The sequence below is a fragment of the Aspergillus pseudodeflectus genome, assembly GCF_044049435.1.
Source record: "Aspergillus pseudodeflectus strain CBS 756.74 chromosome Unknown BJX68scaffold_14, whole genome shotgun sequence".
Classification (NCBI taxonomy): Eukaryota; Fungi; Ascomycota; class Eurotiomycetes; order Eurotiales; family Aspergillaceae; genus Aspergillus; species Aspergillus pseudodeflectus.
This window is the reverse complement of record NW_027263790.1, coordinates 415602-430012: the sequence shown is the minus strand read 5'-3', so window position 1 is coordinate 430012 and position 14411 is coordinate 415602. Positions and strand designations below refer to the sequence as shown.

The following is a 14411-nucleotide window of genomic DNA, read 5'->3' as shown; positions in this document are numbered from 1 at the left end:
ACGGACTCCAAGGAAGACCAAGCAATATAGTCAAACAAATCGGTCATTAGATTGGACCAGCTTTATGGCGAGTAGACCTATTCGCCTCGCTAGGTTGGGGCAGAAGGCTTCTTCTTAAACTCAGTCACGGGTCTTTCCGGATATCTTGTATGATCTTCGACCTACTGGGCATTCCTTATCAAGGTCAATGCTTACTTGGGGATCGAGCTAGATTGGCCTCCCGCAAACTTACCGAGTATGGTGGCGAAAAATGTCAGCTTAATCTCCAATCCGCTCGCCGCATTCATCCAACCCTACAGCACGCTGCAGGCGAGGTACATATCCCGGGAGAACAAGCGCTACATGATGTATTTACGACGTTGGGTCGAAGCTGGGTAATAAGAAGTGAAGGCTGAGAAGGGAAGTGAGTGTAATGGTACCGGTTAAGAACGACATGAATGGTTTATAGTTGGTTGAGGATACTGCATATGTATTGTTGGAGGGCTTAATACCCATGAGGAAGCCAGCGGAAGTGTCATGAAGCATATTATATTCTCACCTTTATCGCGCTATACCAGGAAGCTAACGAACCACTCCTCGTCTTTCGGAAGTGAGATCGAGCAATCAAGTGGACCTCTCACCAGTCTCAAACTAGTGCAAATCAAATACAAACCACGCCCTGGAAACCGGGAAAGCACTTTAGCATACATCAAACAAGCGTGCCCATTCGCGGAAATAACAACAAAAGAGAGCCAGAATACACCGTGACGCATCGCTCAAGCACCAGCATCATCAAATTTACACCCCACGCACTTCCTAATTCCGCAGCCGGGACAGACGAGAGTATATATCGGCCTCCAGAGATGGCATTCCTCGCACTCATCACGCCCATATACCTTCTCCCAGTATCCCAGATGCAGACAGTCCTGCGGAATGAGATCAAGGGTTGCCTCTCGGGACTCCGCGCCCGGGATCGTAGCACGCACTGTCTCGACCCAACCGCAGTATGTCTCCATTACCATGCCTCGGAGTTCGGTCTGGAAATCGTCCCTTGTGTAGCGGCCGTCGGTGTAGGCGAGCTTCGCGGCGAAGTAGGGAATGAAAGGGGTTAGGTGTGGGTAGACGTTTGTGGCGTTGAATTTGAAGTTGTAGGTTTGACTTTGGGGGATTGGTGGTGGGTTGAGGATTTGGCTCTCGGCGTCTTTTGGTATAGACGGGGCTTCTGGTTCGCTAAAGTCGTAGTATATCGATGATTCGCTCCCGTATTCGGCATGTGTGAGAAATGTTTTCTCTGCGTCGATTGGGGACCCGGGACTTGGGTAGCCAAGGCCGCCGCTCATCACGTAGGGGCTAGCGGATAGGTCTTGTGGGCTTCCGGAGGATGCAGTGTGATATTCTGTTGTGAGTTTCTCGGGCAATTTGGTATCAAATTCCGTGACTGTAGGCTTAACATTAGTGGAATCTTCTGCGTTCCCCTCAGCCTCGGCGATAATAGCTTCGATATCAAATTCGGCGTGGAACTCGGGCCCGAGTTCGAATCTGATCACTACTGATCCGTCTTCGGAGGTAGACTTGATAGAGCTCTTTGCTGAATCCGGGAGGGCGTGACCGTCGACATCAGCAGGGAGTCCCGTAGTGGGATCGCCTTCTTTGGTATCAGAGTGGCTGTCAAGCTCGACTTCGCCGTCACTGACAAGATCGTTTCCGGCTTCATAAGTGTTAGCACTGCCTTTGTCCTCTCCATCATCAGCATGGTTGCCATTTTCGATCTCATGATCCGGTTCAACTCCGATATCAACGTCCCTTTCTTCGTCGTAAGCAAGGTCACTGACTGCACCAGAGTCTGCTTCGGACTTGGCGCCCTTCATCTCCTTGGGTTTGGCTCCCGCCCACCATTCAGCCTCGACGTGATCCTCCTCTTCGTCTTCTTCATAGATATCACCCTCTGAAGGCCTAAACGAACGTGACCAGGCAGCGGGATTAGGCCTTCTGTTCTCAACCTCAGCCTCAAATCTAGCCCTTCTTTCCTCGGCCTCAGCCTCAAGCCTGGCTCTATTTTCTGCGTTGCGTGTCGCCAAATCCTGAAGACGCTGTCTCCACATCTCGTCCTCCTCTTCTCGAGCCCGCGCCCAACGAGCCTTCTCTTCCTGCGACTCCTTTGAATGCGGATCCATGTGAACACTATTCCCGTAGCTGTACATATATCGAGCGCTACGAGTGAGATCCCGCACATGCAGACCTGTCGATACCCAGCCATTGTAATCTGGGCTCGCGAAAAGCCGCTCATCTTCGGGTGGTGGGCCGAGATGCTTGTCGTGGGATTTGCGGGCGATTGGATCCCGGAGAATTTCGACGGCTTGTTGGATCTGTGGTTGGAATTGTTAGCGTTCCGTGTTTGAAGGAATGGAGAATGGGGTAGGCATGTAGCAAGTACTGAGTACCCTTTGAAACTGAAGGATAGCATGATCGTCTCCTCCTGTCTTGTCGGGGTGGTGTTTTAGAGCGAGAGTTTTGTAGGCGCTGTTGATGTCCTTGAGGTTGGCGTCTCGGGCGATGCCGAGGATTTTATAGCAATCCATTGTTTTGTGTCTGGATGAGTAGGACATTTTCAGACAAAGGTGAGGTTTGTCCTGATGGTGTTTTGGGCCTTTGCTGAGGAATCTATGAAGAAAAGTGTTGCTCCACAAGTGAGGGGGAAGTGAGGAGGATGTAAAGGTAAACAAATCAGCAAGTGGAGGTCTGTTGGTGTGAAGGCTCTTAGGGAAGGAAGCTGGGGAGTGGGTGAATAATGGCCTCGTTGTACCTAATTGTGTGTAAGCCGGATTGGCAACACAGACCTCGCTGAATGATTCGAGAGTCCTAGAGAGTCAATATCAAAAACAAACGTGTAACACGCATATTGCTGCTATTCTCAAACGAAGAGGAAACACATTACAAACGAAATGTATAGAGATAGATTTTACAGGTTGGTGAGAATCTAGGTATGTTCGAGTTAGTCTACATATGGCGACTCCCTCCCAAGAAATATCATAACAGCGTCTATTCAGCGCTGGCGGCGGCACCGGTAATAATTTCAACCAGTTCACCGGTAATGGCGGCTTGACGCTGACGGTTGTACAGAATCTGGAACCTAGAATAATGTCAGATAAAGCATATGTGCCAGGACACTCGCGATACTCACTTGTCGATCATTTCACCAGCGTTCTTGGAGGCGTTCTGAAGGATTGGGTTAGTCTGGCGCTACTTCTACGACACGGTCAACGAGGATACTAACCTCCATAGCGTTACGACGGGCCTAAGAAATGTTATTAGCACTAGTCGACCGAAGGTATCAAAGGACAAAGCTTACCGAAATCTCACAGGCGTGGCCTTCAGCCATAGCCCAGAACAAGCTGTTGGCAAGAGCATACTCGCGGAGGTTGGAGAGAGTCTCCTCATCGGCCTCGTAAGCGGAGAAATTGGCTGCAAGGTAATATTATCAGCATTGGCTGCGTTTTGCAGGTATTAAACGGAAGACTAACGGGACTGGGTGATGGCCTCCTCGGAGTAAGCCTCGACAGTGCCGGGCTCGTAGCTTTGGGCGTTGATGAACTTGTTGTAGATGATCTTAACGCTGGCGTAATCAGTAGGCAGCAGAGCGATCTGGTCGGCCACGGCCTGAGCGTCGGCGAAGGTAGGGATGTCCTTGCAGACGTTGGCAAAGCTCAGGACGATAGCCTCAGGGTTGGAACGAGACAATTGAGCCTTGGCCTTCTCGCCGAGAACCACGATATCGGAGTTGGGATATTCGGCAAGAACGCGACGAGTAGCCTTGCTGAGACCGGAGTGAATACCACCACAAAGACCCTTGTCGGAGCTGGCGACGACGAGCAGAGTCTTCTTGTCCTCGAGGGCCTTGGTCTCGGCCTGCTCGAAAAGCGTGTTGGAGGTCTGACCGTAGGCACGAGAGTCGGACATGGCCTTCTGAGCGCGAGTCAGACGGGTGGAGGCGATGACCTTCATCGTGTTGGTGATCTTCTTGATGTTCTTGATGGACTTGAGACGTCCTTCGATTTCACGGAGGGTCGCGAAGTTGGCGGCATTGGGAGGAGCAGTGCTTTGATATAGTCAGTAGCCATCACCAATCCTCCCAGTCAAGCAGATTTCAATCCTAATCTCTGAGCCGGAAGCATAACGTCGCGAAAGTGGTGAGCTGGCTGGGTAACCGGAAGGACTTACCGGGTGACCGCAACAGCGCCAGCCCTCACGGCCGGGCGAACAGCGCGAGAAAGCATGGTAAGATCGGACCGTAGGACTGAGGAGAGGGTATCACCGAAGATAGAAACCACAGGACGGCGGAAGGGGAGCACCACGGGGGGGGTTTCAATCGCCGGCGGAGGTGGTCAGTAGTGGATGATGGGAGGTCGACGAATTCAACTCCTGTGTCTGTTCTTCCGACAGCCGGAACACTAAACCCAGGCGGGAAGGTCCTACGGCGGGACACGGAAGACCACAGCTGCAAGTTGGCCAGTTCACGTGACATTCACTCTTGAAAATTGCCTTTCCGACTCAAAGAGGAAGCCGCCGCTCAGATGAATTCAGGCAGGGAGAAGGAAACTAAGGCACCAAGGTAAATGCTGCAACGGGAGTGGCTGGACGGTCCGGAGAAACATCCAGAGGCTCGGATCGCCTCAGGCCCCGAACCAAGACAGCATCGCTTTCCATTCCTTTCCTTTCCTCTTCTCTCCTCGACGCTCGCTTTTGCTTAACGTTCTTCTTGCGCGTGCTCTTTCCGCTTTCCTCCTAAACCACGCTCCCCTGTCAATGCCTCCCCTTTTCTAACTCTCACCCCCTTCTCGTTCACTTCGTTCCATTGAATACTCGGTTCTCTTTCCTCTCGCTTCATTGGTCAGACAATTATTGACCTCATCCTTCGTCGAGCGCCAGCTCTGTTCTGCAGACTTGGCAGGTCAACCTCGAGTCGCTCTTATCCTGCGCCTCGAGCCTATCTTTACTCAACCTTTACTCCACGATACAGTCCTATAACCCAGGACATTGCAACCATGAGCTCCTCCGAAGACGATACCCCACTCGTTAAAATGAACGGTAGATCTTCTGGTAAGTCACCGTCTGTTGTTATCGCCCTCAAACGCTCCTTGCTCGCCTCACTTCGTCTTTGACTGTGATTACTTGTCGTTCTTACTTGACAATCCTAATTCTAATCGCTGTTTTCACAATCAACACAGTGGGTCAACCCAACGGCATCACGAACGGCGCATCCAAAACCAACGGCCATGTCGACCCTGGCGTATCCATCCGATTTGGGCCCGTACAAAACGATGGCGACACCGAGATGAGAGATGCAGACGGCATCAACGGCCTTAGCAAAAGAAAGGCGCGAACCAGTGTTGGCAATGCAAAGTCGTATGCGGAGCCTGAGAGCAGCGAGGAGGACGAGCCACTAGTACGCCATCCCTCGCTTCTTAGTCTTGTGTCATTATTATCGTCGCTCTTTGTTTCAACGACTGACTGTCCGACAGAGCAAACGTCGCCGCACCTCGGTGAAACACGAGGATCCAGAGACGGACGAAGACGTGCCGCTCGCGCTCAATGGGAGAAAACTCCCCAAGGCTTCCGAAACAGCAATCGGCAACGAATCCGACTCCGATGTTCCGATTGAAAGAAAGTTGGCCGCCGAGAAGAAGAAGATTCAGATCAAGGCCGAAAAGGGCGCAGAATCAAACCGGAAAACCGCCAAACCAGCGGCAGCTCCCAAGAAAGTGGCGAACGGGGTAAAGAAGGAGCAGCCACTTAAGCAAATCAAAGCCGAGCCAAAGTCGACAACTCCGGCCAAGAAGAATGGAAAGGCGGCATCGATCAAGAAAGAAGAAAGTGCGGATGCTGAGGATGCTGAGGAAGAGGAAGAGTACCGATGGTGGGACGACCCGACAAAGAGTGATGGTACGATCAAGTGGAAGACACTCGAACACAATGGTGTTGTCTTCCCTCCTCCATATGAACCGCTCCCAAAGAATGTGAAATTGAAGTATGATGGTGTCCCTGTCAACCTTCACCCTGACGCCGAAGAAGTCGCGACCTTTTTTGGTACCATGCTAAATTCAACGCAACATGTGGAGAATCCCACTTTCCAAAAGAACTTCTTCATGGACTTCAAGGAGATCTTGAAGAAAACTGGCGGTGCCAAGGATCAAAAGGGCAACAAGGTCGACATTAAGGAATTCTCAAAGTGTGATTTCCGGCCGATTTTCGAGTTTTTTGATGCGCAACGCCAGGAGAAGAAAGCTCTTCCACCCGCCGAGAAGAAACGCTTAAAGGCTGAAAAGGATGAACAGGAGGCACCTTATATGTACTGTATGTGGGATGGCCGCAAGCAGAAAGTTGGCAATTTCAGAGTTGAACCTCCCTCGCTCTTCCGTGGCCGTGGTGAACATCCCAAGACGGGTCGTGTGAAGTCGCGAGTTCAGCCAGAGCAAATCACCATCAACATTGGCAAAGATGCCCGCGTTCCGCCTCCACCGGAAGGTCATAAGTGGAAGGAGGTGAAGCATGATCAAGAAGGTACATGGCTCGCCATGTGGCAGGAAAATATCAATGGCAACTACAAGTATGTCATGCTTGCAGCCAATTCTGATGTCAAGGGTCAAAGCGATTACAAGAAGTTTGAGAAGGCCCGAGAACTCAAGAAGCACATCGCCAGGATCCGAAAAGACTATCAGAAGAATTTGAGGAACGAGTTGATGGTTGAGCGGCAGAAAGCCACGGCTGTTTATCTCATTGACCAGTTCGCCCTTCGTGCGGGTAATGAAAAGGGTGAGGACGAGGCGGACACCGTCGGCTGTTGCTCTCTGAAATATGAGAACGTCACACTCAAGCCCCCTAATAAGGTGATATTTGACTTCCTGGGTAAGGATAGTATCCGGTTCTACGATGAGGTTGAGGTGGATGCCCAGGTTTTCAAGAATCTGAAAATCTTCAAGAAGGCGCCCAAGAAGGAAGGTGACGAGATCTTTGATCGTCTAACAGTAAGCTGGGCTTTCCATTGAGACGTATACGGACCCACTGACTTCTACTATAGACCTCTGCCCTCAATAAGCATCTCTCGCAATACATGCAAGGCCTTACAGCAAAGGTGTTCCGTACCTACAACGCCTCGTACACAATGTCCGAACTACTCAAGGACATGAACGCCACTGGTACCAACGCAGAGAAGGTCAAGGCATACAACGACGCAAACCGCAAGGTTGCCATTCTGTGTAACCATAAGCGAACAGTTACCGCTTCACATGCTAACCAGATGGAGAAAATGAGCGAGCGAGTACGTCAGCATTCTTTGAAAATTTTAGTAATGCCGGAAGCACTAATCTTCGCGTATAGATCAAGGGCCAACGGTATCAGAAATGGCGCCTTAAACAGATGATGCTCGATTTGGATTCCAGCTTGAAGAAGAAAAAGGGCGCCCAATTCTTCGAGCTAGATGAGGACATCGACAAGGACTGGATCAAAGAACATCAAGCTTTCTTGATTGAAGAGCAGCGGCTGAAGATCAAGAAGAAGTTCGAAAAAGACAACGAGAAGCTTGCAGCAGAGGGTGAGAAGGAAATGAAGGCCAGTGAACTCGAAACCCGCTTGGAAGTTGTCAAGGAAATGGAGAAGAAGTTTGCCAAGGAGAATAAAACTGGCAAGGTCGAGGTTGAAGGTCGAGGCCCGACTGTCGAGAAACTGGAAGCCGCCGTCACCAAGATCCAGCAACGCATCGATAACATGGAGCTCCAGGCTCAGGACAAAGAGGACAACAAGGAAGTGGCCCTTGGTACCTCGAAGATTGTGAGTCGTCTATCCTCGTCTCATTAGCTGTTGCTAACCTATAGCAGAACTATATAGATCCTCGACTCACAGTCGTCTTCAGCAAGAAGTTCGACGTCCCTATCGAGAAGTTTTTCTCGAAATCCTTGCGCGAGAAGTTCGAGTGGGCCATCAAGTCCGTTGATCAGGATTGGGAGTTTTAAACGAACCCGAGCAGGTTATCTTTTTGGCTTTATGGTTATTGACTTCTTCATACTCCTTTTTATTACGGTTTCAAACGTCTACGGCCGTTTTCAAAACTCTGTCATCACTATTTTTCTTGCATTTTGAGCAACCCTTGTTTGCCTTATATCGCTGCCAATTTCGCACTCCGAGCGACTAAAGAGCAGGTACACCGTGACATCATAGCATATACTATAGTACACTAAGAGAGGAATGCACCTTAGCTGTTTTACACGAGGAGAAATGATATTTTCTTCACTCTAGCTCATAGTTGTAGATGCTACATGGGGGCGGTAATTAAACGTGAGGAAGCCAGTATGTAGGCAGGTGTGTAAGTGCGTCAAAACAATGCTAATACAATTCAAATACATCGATTGAAAAGGAACATAAGAGACATGGAGCGAAAGATGTCATCCATGTATGCACTCCATTCAACCAGCCAACTCTAACATGAATCAACAATACATCAGAATCAGGATGAAATGCTTACAGAGAAGTAGAAGGGGAAAAAAACCAGAACAGGCCAGTGTTCCAAGGTGAGAAGAGAAACAAACAAAATCGACATGCAAAAAGGTATAGCTATTATAGATTACAGAAAGGGTGCCAGAGATCTGGTAGCTCGAGCAACAAACGAATGGGGTAGCGGAGAGAGAATGCGGTCTATATGTGAAAGGTTGCTTTTGATCGAGAGATGCAAAATGTCGCGTGGTTCATGCGCGGTTCCGAGTACCACGGTTTCTCGTTATCGGGAGGTCATTAACGGTTTCCACCGTACTTTGCTCTGAAGGATCGCTAAGTCGGCAATGGGGTATAGGAAAACTTGAGAGGCGGAATGGTGTGGAATCATCTATGGCCACCAGCCCATTCGCTTGTAGCTTTCAACCATATCGCGCATGCAATCAGGCGTGAAGCGCTCCCTGGACGGTTTCCAACCGGTTGTTTTCTCGAAAAGAGTGCCGTCAATCGACATATCCTGGTCACGGAGTGTGTCCTTCTCGAGGAAGGGACTAATGGGTCCAGGGCGTTCAATGCCTTTTTCTTCAATCAAGTCAGACCAGACTTGCAATGATACCTCGTTCATGTCGTCAACCACATCATCCAAGTTCAGTTTGGCGAATTGCGATGCGAGAGAGCCCAGAAAAGAGCATTTTAGCCCGAATACCTCCGTAAGAGCCTCAGCTATGTGGGCCTGTCGCGTATCATTGTGATCGACGACGTTGAAAATATTAGGAGCCGATCCATCTGTAGGGGCACTATATCTCCACTCCGCTGCTTTCCATAAGGCGCTGGCAGCATCTTTCACGTAGAGAGTGTTCACCTTAAGGTCTTTGCTGTAAAGAAGTTCAAGGTCCTTTTGCATATCCACGTACACTCGCGCAAGGCAAATTCCCGTAGAGAAGTACCCGGATTCGTATTCACCATATACGTTCGGCAGTCGCAGAGCAACATAGTGGAGATTTGGAATCTTCATCAACTCCTCGTTCGCCTTCATCCTCCATTTCGCTAATTTGTGCCATGGCTGGAGTTTATCGCTTTCTTTTCGCGGGGAAGAGCCGGATTTGTAGACGTGGGCAGTGGAGCATTCAACAAAGGAGCGAATTCCTCGACGGGCGACCTCGCGGCCCAGGGCCAAAGTCAGGTTGTAGCTTCGAACCTCGTATACATCGTCGGGTTGGGAGTACCTCGTCTCGCCTCCGCAATTGAACACGTAGTCGAATTGTTTGCCATTTGCGCGATCGAAGATGCGGGAAAAGTGCTCTATGTAAGAAATGATCGGATCAGCTCCGGGACCTCTAATGAATTCATCGAGCGCAAGTTGAGGGGATACTTACGCTCCCTGCTAGCATCAGCCTGAACAAACTTCTCTTTGGAGCAAGCTTCTTCGAATTCAGGCGACAGCCAAGCAAGCTGCGGGAGGACCTTATCAACAAGTCGAACTTCCGAGGCTAGATCGTTTTCGTGGATGTAAAGAGCTAAGTGGCGGCCGATGAATCCTACACCATGACAGTACTGTTAGTCACTGCGTGTCATCACTCATATCAAAAAGGTGCATGCACTTACCCAAGCCTCCAACAATGAGAACAGCCGGCTTTTGGTCGGCCATGGTGAAGGAGGGGTTGAAAGGTATCAAATGTAGTAGAACCGTTCTTTTTGACGAGTATATGATTTTGAGCGGCGGTTCAGAAGCAAACGACGGGACTTTAGACCTAAAATGAGGTTCAGATATGTGGAGGATCGGAAGAAGCAAGACAGGAGTGCAGTGGTGCGTGTGGTGGTGTGTGTGGTAAGAGCGCCGCGGAGGTTGTAGCGGAGACACGACGGCAGAAGGCAGAGGCTAGTATCGGCGGCCTTTCTTGAAGTCTTCCTGCGAGGTAAATCTTTCGTGCGAAATGCGAAAGGCGAAAGGTGAGGATTACTGGGGAGACGCAAGGAGAAAGAGGAGGGAAGATGGGAGAAGAAGAGAGTCGAGGAAGAGGAGAAAGTTTGGGAGTAAACCGCTTTGGGGAGACGACGATTCAGAACTCCCACAAGTCGAAACTCGAGCCCTCCCCGGACGTTCGGAGGAAAATCACTTATCGACTGAAACCTGTTATTATTATCCTCGAAAAGACATGCATAAGCAATCCCCAACGCAGTGTGGGTTGGTTTAATACCCTTGTCAGGCCAGGATCCTCAGGAATGCAATCTACTCCGTATAGTCCTGCCCCTTCGCCCCGCTGACTATGCGAAAATGGCACAGTCTAACTACGTGCACAAGGGCAAATCCTATCTATGTCCTCTCAGGCATCTATCTATTTGCCTTCAATGGCCTGCTGCCAATGCGCCTCCGATTGACTCGATTCAGCCGAAGCCTGGGCGACAAATTGCTGGGGGTGAACCGGAAAAAGCAACTCCACGACGAATATGGGGTTGACGCCCCTCCAAGCCAGCGCCGAGCGAACGCCGTTAGTGCTGCATCTAGAAATTTCGGCAGCATCTTGAAGTCTGGTCATGAGGACAGGTCAAAATGTCGTTCCCCTGCCAAGCGACGCTGTGTGGGACGTCTGCACCAACGCTCCACCCCAGGAAATTTGAGTCGGAATATCTCAGTCTCTGCTTCTCGAGAGAGGATCTCGCTTCGGATGAGCTGAAGCACTTTTTGAGCGCATGTCTAGAACGTCTAGAAAGGCAGGCCGCGCAGCACATCCCTGTTCCTTCATCCTCTGAGGAGTATGCAAAGTCTCAGCCGAGTATCTGGTCTTTCAACTCGTCAAGGGTGCGATTGTGTCGACCATCTACGACAACTCCACATACTAGAGGACACGGACGCACGAAGGGCGGCGCAATTGGGTTGACTACTGTCGATGATCTCGGCAGAGGAGCTCCTTTCGCTTGGACCTCGCGCTTATTCTTCAAAGTTTGGCGAACCCTTCTCCGCCAAAGGAGCGAACACAGCCGCAAGATTGAAAAGAAATTGTTTGTTGACTCAGATCCTCCGTGCTCTTCCTTCTTTCGTGTCATGAAATGTGCCTCTCCAAGTAGTGTGAGATTCAGCTGTCACGCAAGGCATTCGAGCGCCGGGACCAAGTGGATAAGGCAACACAACAGACTGCATATGGGAAGCTGATCATGGAAAATAATGCAATAGATGTGGTCCCCGGGAGCCCGCGCATCCCTGCAAGCGTCACTGCATAAAAAATGAGAAGTCTGGGGAGACAATCACAATAACGGGGAAAGCGTCGCTCACGTCAAGATGATCAAAAGTCAGACAGGCTGTGCTCCAGATATGTTGCTCGCAGCTGTCTATCCAGTGCACAGCTTTATCACTTACAAGTCGCCTTGATTGAACTACAGTATGTTGCACGTATTCGCAATTTCCCCTTTCCCCTGCATCTTTCTTCCCGTTTGATCATCTGCAGGGAATAAACTGGGATCTGCGGCTCGGTGGGGACTTTTAATCTAAAGTCTCCTCTACCATTTGCCTACACCTATGGCGAATTTCAGTATCAACATTTGACAAATTCCTCGAGTCCTTAGCAGCGGGAACTTCGCTTCTTTTGTGAGGCACAGACCCAAGGCTCCAGAATTGGAACCACAAAGTCATTTTACTGGAAGTTCAGTTGACGTCAGTGTTCCAGAAAATTTCCGGAGTCCGATCCCCATGAGCTTCGCATTCATAGTTCCATGGTTCGCGCTACGCCAAAAGTCCCGAACCACTTTTCTGGAGCACCTCCAACTTCGATGTCTCAGGTAATATATCATTAATACGAGCACATGTCGAGATTACTCTCTAATCTTTGTCGCGATACTCTACATAGCAGCTCTCGGTTTCGAGCCAACATATAATATTTAAGAAGGACTTCCTGTTGCTAACTTCATGACGATCGAAGATGCGGCTGAATCTGAATCTTGTACAGTAACTCGTTGAGGGTCCCGTTGAGCACCTCATTAAGGGCCTTATCGAGCCGGTGGTCCTAGTTGATATGCTCATGCAGGGCATGTTAAGGCTCCCGACGAGTTGCCTGATGAGATTCTTGATGCGCTCTCCATAGTCACCGTTGACGCGTCAACTAATCAAGTATTGATGACGGTTGAGGGGTGAGGCTACGACATTGGTTGCAGAACAAAACTAATCTCATACTCTTCAACATCTCTATTAGGCATTTTCTTAGGGTCACTAGCTTAATGTGCATTGTACTGACTAACTATCTCCTTAGGACATCCAGTGGAATCGTGTCCAAGTTTTCCCAATCAATCCGATCTCAAATTGTCCCCGTGGTCAATGCATAATTCTCATGACAAGTCCCAAGTCCAGTCCATCGGGTGCTGGAGGTACATAAGTAAAGTACATAAATGATCAGAAGATCCAACGAGCAGCGAGGTCAATCAAACCAAGCTAATAGTTATTTTCCAAAGAAGCAAGACCTTGACCTTGAAGACATCAATCATCTGGAAACCAAACTCACGGCTCATCCAGGCCGTTTGAGTTATCTGCCTCACAACTTTCCAGTCGTCTTGTTGTCCCAGCGCACAAGGACCTCTTCGCCAGACCATTCGAGCGTGACCGAGGCTTCGGAAATGACATCTTTGGCGGCGAGAACGTAGTCAGCTTCAATAGGTCCGCTCTCTCCATCGATCATCATTTGAGCTTCGGCGGTCCACCAGCGGTTCTCGAGGCCACGGGCGCGACCCATGTCTAGGAGGAACGAAGAGGCGGGGCCAAAATCCTTGTATTTATGCCAGGCTGCGGCAGTGATGTGGGGTCCGTCGGTGGTTATGAGGAAGAAGGTGTCACGACGATATTTGGCGTAAAGGGCACGGGCGAGATTGGCATCCACGAGGCTCCCGGTGGAGACGTTGGAGGAGCCACCGCAGGAAGGATTGGTAATAGGTACCGAAATAGAAGACGCCGAGCTTTCGTCGCTGGGAGGAGTCATGCGGTGCTCTATGGTGTTGCGCCTTCTGACACGGCAGGTGGCAGTGGGAATGTTGGCTGACGCAACCGGCATGAAAGCAGGCTCAGTCATGGCCATGTCCTGAGACATGGAAACTGGAAGCTGGGAAGCGGTTGCTTCTACCCCAATCTCTTCTTCGGCATCATCAATGTTGACTTCGGCCTCGGTGTCAAGTTCGGTTTCGGTTTCGGTTTCACCTTCGCCGGAACTCTCACGCTCTTCAGGGATAAAATCAAAGTCCTCGGAGGGAGGTCTCTTCTCAGGAGTGGGCTTCTTGGGAGCGGAGTATCTAGAACTGTACTTTTTCTTAGAAGTGGGCTGGGAGAGCTCGGACTGACAGGCTTCAATCTGAGACTGAGACTGCTAAGAACTGTCGCCTTTCTTGAGGATGTCGTCTGCCTTCTTCTTGAGAAGGAGAACTAGGGTCTGCTTAAGTCTGGGCCCGGATTAGTATGAGGCAAAAGGAAGGACCAGCACAAGCAACAGAAGGGAGAGAAGAGAGTAGCAATGAAGAAAAGTGAGAAGAGGATGATAAAAATGAAATCGCAGAGCAAGGCAAGGCAAGAAAAGACGAAAAGACCAGACGAGGGCACTCACTCAGTACGATTCTCAGGATACTTGACCACATCTCCGCGAGCAATGGAGTCAGGCATGAGGTACCTCCCACGCCTCTCCCTGTCACCCCAGTACTCCATTCCGTAGATATCCAGGAAGCTGTCAATACACTCTGATCTCGCGTCCTCAGACTCTTGAAGCTGCTTCCAGAGAAAACAGCTTCTATAGCCGTGCTCTCGAAGCCTTTTGAGGAAACTAGTATGCCAACAGTTCCGGAGGTCAAGGATGTTGGTAAAGTCACGATCCCTCCTGCATTGTACGAGATCCTCAGAACTTATAGCCATCACCTCAGTGGCTGGGGCACGAGCCCTTGTTTGGTGCCTGCTCATGGTGGAGTTCAGAGATGAATATGACAAA

At 50.1% G+C, this 14411-nt stretch overlaps 6 protein-coding genes across 6 annotated transcripts; 2 read left to right on the top strand and 4 right to left on the bottom strand.

Moving 5' to 3' along the window:
- Positions 1–575: 575 nt before the first annotated feature.
- Positions 576–2875, bottom strand: BJX68DRAFT_51979 (DnaJ domain protein). Its single transcript, XM_071049316.1, has 2 exons — positions 2421–2875; positions 576–2345 (listed from the first exon to the last, which is right to left on the bottom strand). The coding sequence occupies exons 1-2, from the start codon at positions 2583–2585 to the stop codon at positions 756–758; spliced, it is 1755 nt and encodes a 584-aa protein (XP_070900773.1). The 5' UTR covers positions 2586–2875; the 3' UTR covers positions 576–755.
- A 4-nt stretch (positions 2876–2879) lies between these two features.
- On the bottom strand, positions 2880–4378 carry BJX68DRAFT_234059 (F1F0 ATP synthase subunit gamma). Its single transcript, XM_071039698.1, has 6 exons — positions 4198–4378; positions 3501–4075; positions 3329–3441; positions 3254–3274; positions 3161–3195; positions 2880–3109 (listed from the first exon to the last, which is right to left on the bottom strand). The coding sequence occupies exons 1-6, from the start codon at positions 4251–4253 to the stop codon at positions 3019–3021; spliced, it is 891 nt and encodes a 296-aa protein (XP_070900772.1). The 5' UTR covers positions 4254–4378; the 3' UTR covers positions 2880–3018.
- Positions 4379–4680: 302 nt separating this feature from the next.
- BJX68DRAFT_234054 (DNA topoisomerase 1) lies at positions 4681–8242 on the top strand. Its single transcript, XM_071039697.1, has 6 exons — positions 4681–5076; positions 5205–5422; positions 5499–7001; positions 7055–7294; positions 7354–7803; positions 7851–8242. Exons 1-6 carry the CDS (start codon positions 5022–5024, stop codon positions 7983–7985), a joined length of 2601 nt encoding a protein of 866 aa, XP_070900771.1. The 5' UTR covers positions 4681–5021; the 3' UTR covers positions 7986–8242.
- A 578-nt stretch (positions 8243–8820) lies between these two features.
- On the bottom strand, positions 8821–10280 carry BJX68DRAFT_51747 (NAD-dependent epimerase/dehydratase family protein). The gene is made up of 3 exons (XM_071049314.1): positions 10066–10280; positions 9837–9998; positions 8821–9762 (listed from the first exon to the last, which is right to left on the bottom strand). Exons 1-3 carry the CDS (start codon positions 10106–10108, stop codon positions 8852–8854), a joined length of 1116 nt encoding a protein of 371 aa, XP_070900770.1. The 5' UTR covers positions 10109–10280; the 3' UTR covers positions 8821–8851.
- Positions 10281–10336: 56 nt separating this feature from the next.
- BJX68DRAFT_51772 (uncharacterized protein) lies at positions 10337–11181 on the top strand. The gene is made up of 2 exons (XM_071049315.1): positions 10337–10697; positions 10763–11181. The coding sequence occupies exons 1-2, from the start codon at positions 10453–10455 to the stop codon at positions 11133–11135; spliced, it is 618 nt and encodes a 205-aa protein (XP_070900769.1). The 5' UTR covers positions 10337–10452; the 3' UTR covers positions 11136–11181.
- A 1799-nt stretch (positions 11182–12980) lies between these two features.
- BJX68DRAFT_265356 (uncharacterized protein) lies at positions 12981–14383 on the bottom strand (the record flags this gene model as incomplete). The annotated part of the gene is made up of 2 exons (XM_071045221.1): positions 12981–13734; positions 14037–14383. 2 exons carry the CDS (start codon positions 14381–14383, stop codon positions 12981–12983), a joined length of 1101 nt encoding a protein of 366 aa, XP_070900768.1.
- Between the last annotated feature and the right edge of the window lie 28 nt (positions 14384–14411).

Bases quoted from the DNA above. Each gene is read 5' to 3' on its own strand.
- BJX68DRAFT_51979 (XM_071049316.1), bottom strand. From the start codon at position 2,585: ATGTCCTACTCATCCAGACACAAAACAATGGATTGCTATAAAATCCTC. The intron at 2,346-2,420 runs GTACTCAGTACT...TTCCAACCACAG, and splicing joins CTATCCTTCAGTTTCAAAGG to ATCCAACAAGCCGTCGAAAT.
- BJX68DRAFT_234059 (XM_071039698.1), bottom strand. From the start codon at position 4,253: ATGCTTTCTCGCGCTGTTCGCCCGGCCGTGAGGGCTGGCGCTGTTGCG. The intron at 4,076-4,197 runs GTAAGTCCTTCC...ACTATATCAAAG, and splicing joins GGCGCTGTTGCGGTCACCCG to CACTGCTCCTCCCAATGCCG. The intron at 3,442-3,500 runs GTTAGTCTTCCG...ATTACCTTGCAG, and splicing joins GGAGGCCATCACCCAGTCCC to CCAATTTCTCCGCTTACGAG.
- BJX68DRAFT_234054 (XM_071039697.1), top strand. From the start codon at position 5,022: ATGAGCTCCTCCGAAGACGATACCCCACTCGTTAAAATGAACGGTAGA. The intron at 5,423-5,498 runs GTACGCCATCCC...ACTGTCCGACAG, and splicing joins GCGAGGAGGACGAGCCACTA to AGCAAACGTCGCCGCACCTC. The intron at 7,002-7,054 runs GTAAGCTGGGCT...CTTCTACTATAG, and splicing joins AGATCTTTGATCGTCTAACA to ACCTCTGCCCTCAATAAGCA.
- BJX68DRAFT_51747 (XM_071049314.1), bottom strand. From the start codon at position 10,108: ATGGCCGACCAAAAGCCGGCTGTTCTCATTGTTGGAGGCTTGG. The intron at 9,999-10,065 runs GTAAGTGCATGC...GTCATGGTGTAG, and splicing joins TCTCATTGTTGGAGGCTTGG to GATTCATCGGCCGCCACTTA. The intron at 9,763-9,836 runs GTAAGTATCCCC...TTTCTTACATAG, and splicing joins GGCTGATGCTAGCAGGGAGC to AGCACTTTTCCCGCATCTTC.
- BJX68DRAFT_51772 (XM_071049315.1), top strand. From the start codon at position 10,453: ATGGGAGAAGAAGAGAGTCGAGGAAGAGGAGAAAGTTTGGGAGTAAAC. The intron at 10,698-10,762 runs GTATAGTCCTGC...TACGTGCACAAG, and splicing joins TCAGGAATGCAATCTACTCC to GGCAAATCCTATCTATGTCC.